The 4,663-nt window shown below is 47.4% G+C and overlaps 1 protein-coding gene across 1 annotated transcript; it reads left to right on the top strand.

The window, feature by feature from the left end:
- The first annotated feature begins 465 nt into the window (after nucleotides 1-465).
- On the top strand, nucleotides 466-4,443 carry LOC121834681. The gene is made up of 2 exons (XM_042288410.1): nucleotides 466-1,225; nucleotides 4,381-4,443. Exons 1-2 carry the CDS (start codon nucleotides 470-472, stop codon nucleotides 4,441-4,443), a joined length of 819 nt encoding a protein of 272 aa, XP_042144344.1. The 5' UTR covers nucleotides 466-469.
- Nucleotides 4,444-4,663: the final 220 nt, after the last annotated feature.

Genomic DNA, 4,663 nt, shown 5'->3' with positions numbered 1-4,663 from the left:
AGCTCGGCTCAAAGGGGACGCCTCAAGGGGCTGTTTTATCTCCGCTTCTTTTCAATCTGGCTCTGCGGGGTTTGCCGGAGGCGCTGGGGGTGGTTCCCGGTGTGGAACACGCCATCTACGCCGACGACATTACCCTGTGGTGTCGGGAGGGAAACGACGCGGAGATTGAAGAAAGACTACAGGCGGCTGCCAAAATTGTAGAAGACTACGCTGAGGAGTGCGGTCTAAAGTGTGCACCGGAGAAGTCCGAATTACTTGTCTTGAGGAACCCTTATGAACGTGTGTCGGAACAGATTGAGGTTTGGGTGAGCGGGAAACGGGTCTCTAAACCCACGGAGATTCGTATCCTCGGCCAGCTCATTCGACAAGGCAGGGGCAATAAGTCGACTATCGATAAACTTGACACCATGACCACCCAGGTCTGTGGCATGCTTCGAAGGCCAGGAGGGGCATAAAAGGGAAAGAAGCAATGCAACTCGTTCAGGCCTTTATTATCTCCAGAATCACTTACGCCACACCGTACTTGGTCTTGAGTAAAGCGGAACGGCAAAAAATTGATGTTTTGATAAGAAGAGCTTACAAAAGTGCGCTAGGGCTTCCCGAGAGGACAGCGACCGACAAATTACTAAAGTTAGGGGTCCACAACACGATAGATGAGCTTCACGAAGCACATCTCGTGGCTCAACTAAAGAGGTTGGCGTCCACGAAGAACGGGGCGTGGCTCATGGACAAACTCGGGATGGCGGTTCCGGGAGGAACGCATACGGGTACTGTCCCCGACCACGAGCTGTCAGCAGAAATACGGAAGAAAATAGTGGTGAGTCGTATCCCGAGGAATATGCAACCAGGAAAGGACGACGGCAGAAGAAAGGCCAGATCTGAGGCCCTGTCTAAGACATGGGATCACAGAGAGGGAACGCTATATGTTGACTGTGGCGGCCCAGTAAACGGAGTTGCCACAATCGCAGTGGCTAACGCCCAGGGTCGGGTGTTAAGATTAGCTTCGGTCAGAGTAGAGTCGGCTGGGCAGGCTGAGGAAGCGGCGATTGCGTTGGCGGTTGTTTGCAACCCCAGGGCGACTGTCATCTCTGACTCCCAGAAAGCATGTGGAAATTTCGCTCGCGGGATGGTGTGCGCAGTCGCTGATAGAATACTACGTAAGACGGAAGTGCAGGGGGTGCATCTGATCTGGTCCCCTGGCCACATGGGGAACACTGGGAATGAGGCAGCAAACGCTGCGGCCCGAGGCTGTATTCTCCGGGACTCGTCCCAGTCGGGTGGTCAAGTGGACACGGACCTCTCGTTTAACGAGGCACTCAAAATGAAGGAACTCGACAGGCGCGTATTCCCGAGCCCGTGCGGGGGGGCTTGGAAAGGAAGAAGAATGGACTTGGAGAAGGCTCCAGACGGGCACTCTTGTGACCCCCGCCAAGTTGCACCAGTGGTACCCCGACCGGTACACTACGGGAGCCTGCCCCTTCTGTGGTGACCCCTGGGCGGACGTGCATCACATTACTTGGAAGTGTAAGAAGATCCCTGGACTGGCTCCACTAATGGAGCCTTCTACTCAAGAGTGGGAAGCGGGGCTGCAGAGTGAAGTCATCGATGTGCAAAAGCTGCTGGTGACCCGCGCGCTGCATGCCCAAACCGCAATTGGAGCCCTGGAATGAGGGCATACACTCACTCTCTATCTCTTTAACTCCCCCTTCCCTTCCCGATCTTTCCTGTTACGTCCAGTAAAGTTTTCAACAACAACAACTTTGTTCAGAACGCTTCTGTTCACGCACTCCGCGGTGCGTGAACGCGACACCGATTCCCAACGACTTCGCCGAAACCTGTCGCAGCTATCGCCGTGCACTGTACATTAACGCAGGACGGCTCCATTTTTTTTCCTGGTCTTCGACGATGTTGCATCTCGGTGGGTTCATAATTCCAACGTCGATTCTGTTCAATCCATCTATTATACAACTTTCGCATTATGTCTTCTGGTTTTGACGTGTCCGAAAAACAATAAAACGTTTTTTCCTGTTCTATAAATTAAAAAAAAAATCAGCCTTTTTATTTTGGTGAAGAACGAAGACCAGCGGAGCTGTACAATTAAAAGTAATGGCCGGCCGCAAGTCGGCAAGCCAGAGTGGAAAGGCTGCCGCCATCTATGAGCGACGGCGGCAACCCGGTACGTGGCTTGCCGCCGTCACCCATAGATGGCGGTTGCTGTCCAGAGTTCGGCGTCTTCATTTCTTTGCGGGGGACACGATCCTAAAAAAACTGCTGTAAAAAAAAAAAAAAAAAAAAAAAAAGAGAAAGAAACACAAAATAAGCGCTAGAACGCAACAAAAATGTCGCGTCAAGGCGATTAACTTCTCTGTGCTATCATCAAGCGAAAACAAAGCGACCGTAACAAAGCAGCAAATACAAAAAAGAAAAAAAAAAGGTTCGGTCAAGCCCATAATGATGAGCGGACTGGTTATCTATGAATGAAGCGGGATGCAATTATAAAACGAAAACGAGCTTCGAGCTAATTAAGTGGTTCGCCACATCAGGGTGACGACCTTGAGGCGTCGCTTTTGAAAGGAAGCTTTACGCTTTTCGGTTACGTTGATGCACGCACAGTGGCGGAGATTGTGGCCCGAGCGGCTTTCACGGGTTGCGAGTTATTGTGCCCTAGAGGACGCGGAATTTCGCGCTCAGCTGTGGTCGTTTCTCTAATATTATTATTTTTTTCTTTTGTTTTGCAACCATCTGAAAGAAAATTTGACCCTGCGATGGCACACATCTTTTAACGACGCGGAAATGGAAAGAAACACCTGAACCTAACCGCCCGAGAACTAAGAAACTTAGTTTGCACTATAGGAGTGATAACCACGAACCGTTTGAACGGGAAGTATGCTCTTTCTTTCCCGCGCAGGCGCCGTGGCAGAAAGGCTTCATATCGGGACAGCATGGATTAATTACGGTTTAAACGTGAAATAAGCTTAAAGGTAGATGATTACGTGACTAACAGCCGAAAAAACGGAGGGTGTGCCGGAGTCGTGAGCATTCCTTTAGCGCTCCTTAGTCAATCAGATTACGGCCTTAGCCAATAAGAACAAGAAACAAATCGTTAGGCGAAAATCTCACGGTGCTTTTTAACTTGTAATTGACTCTAGACGCAAATTTTCATTATTGGACGCTGTCATTCGTTGTTAAATGAAACAACGGTGCTCCGAATCACGTTTTCTTTTTAACTAATTCGAGGTTTTTCTTTTTTAACCTACGCACTTAGCACATCAGTGGGTGACTTGGAGATTTTTGTGTGTTTTTCTTTTGCTCGTTTTAAGCGCGCTAGGAACGACACCCAAGAGGATGCTCGAAATGGACCTTTTTCGACGTAGCTCTACCGCGCATACATTGGGCCATTCGTCTAGGGGACTACGGGTCACATTTCGAGTTCTCGGATTCCAAGGTGGAAAAGGAAAGTATACTTGATTTTAAAAAAATCTTGTTTAAATTTTGGAAAAAAAAAAAATCACGGTCTGCGAGGGGCGTTTTGAGAATGTAGTTGTTGTACTTGGTGTTTATTGTCAAGTTCTAGACTTCGTTCGTGTAAAGTAAAAAAAAAAGTTTTCACATAGTAAAGTTTGAACGCAGTCCTTCTATGACAACTGTTCTGGGACCTGTATGGGAAAGAAAGAAAGCGAAACAACCTAAGAGACAGAACAAACATACAAATAAACAAACAATGGTATAAAACTGTTTAGAATGCAATCTTGTTTTAAAGCGTTTCTGTGCTTTCCCTTTATGGGTCATCCGTCTGCAGGAGATCTTACCGTTGTTGCTCCATGTTTCACGCTTCTTTTTTTTTCTTTGCACGCCAAAGCTTTAAAACTTGGCTGTTAGAGCGATCGCGTTTTATCGTCGCCTGTCCCACTTCGGCAGTCGAAAGGCACGGATCCTTTTTCTCTTCGGAACCCTGGAGTCTCCGACGGCCTGGTGCGTTCTCTGCGTGGGACAAGGTAACCTCGGCGTGCTTGTCGTCGACATACGCGTCGCATGATGACAGCTGCAATGCTCATTCGCTTTTTTTTTTTCTTCATTCAGTAATTTGTATATGACCGAGGTGCAATTCTTATCGTCTGTCCATGCCTCCCTTTTTTTCCTCTTTTTGTTTCGTTCACGCTTCTTTCTTTTTTCTTTCTTTTTTGTACTTTTCACAATTTCTTTTTTGCCTCTTGCCTTGTTTCCTTTTCTCCTTCTTTCTTTTTCTTCTCGCGTTCTTTTTTTAGACGTTTCGTCTTCCTCTCTTCTATGCGCCCTTTCTTTCTTCCTTGTTTCTTACAGTATTTTTCCTCCGTATTTTTCTTCATCTCGTCCCATCTTCATTTCATTCATCCCCAACAGAACCCCGAAGATGGCTATAATATCACTACGAAAAGCAGCTACGATGCTCTTAAATTTAAGTAACTAAAAGAAGAAAAAATAACGTTTAGATTGTAGGTATGTAAGTGCGATTATTCGGGCGAGCTCTGGGTAAGTTAACGTATCGTCCGTCGAGGATACTCAATTTGATGACGGCACAAAATGCACATTGCGGGAGCTCACAGCCTTCATTCAGGTTCTCACCTACGTTACCACAAGAACACGTGCAGCCAGGCTGGTGAAATTCTTCCCTGATTTTTCGTGT

This window comes from Ixodes scapularis, unplaced genomic scaffold (genome assembly GCF_016920785.2).
Source record: "Ixodes scapularis isolate PalLabHiFi unplaced genomic scaffold, ASM1692078v2 ptg002916l_1__unscaffolded, whole genome shotgun sequence".
Classification (NCBI taxonomy): Eukaryota; Metazoa; Arthropoda; class Arachnida; order Ixodida; family Ixodidae; genus Ixodes; species Ixodes scapularis.
This window is presented reverse-complemented; position numbering and strand designations above follow the sequence as displayed.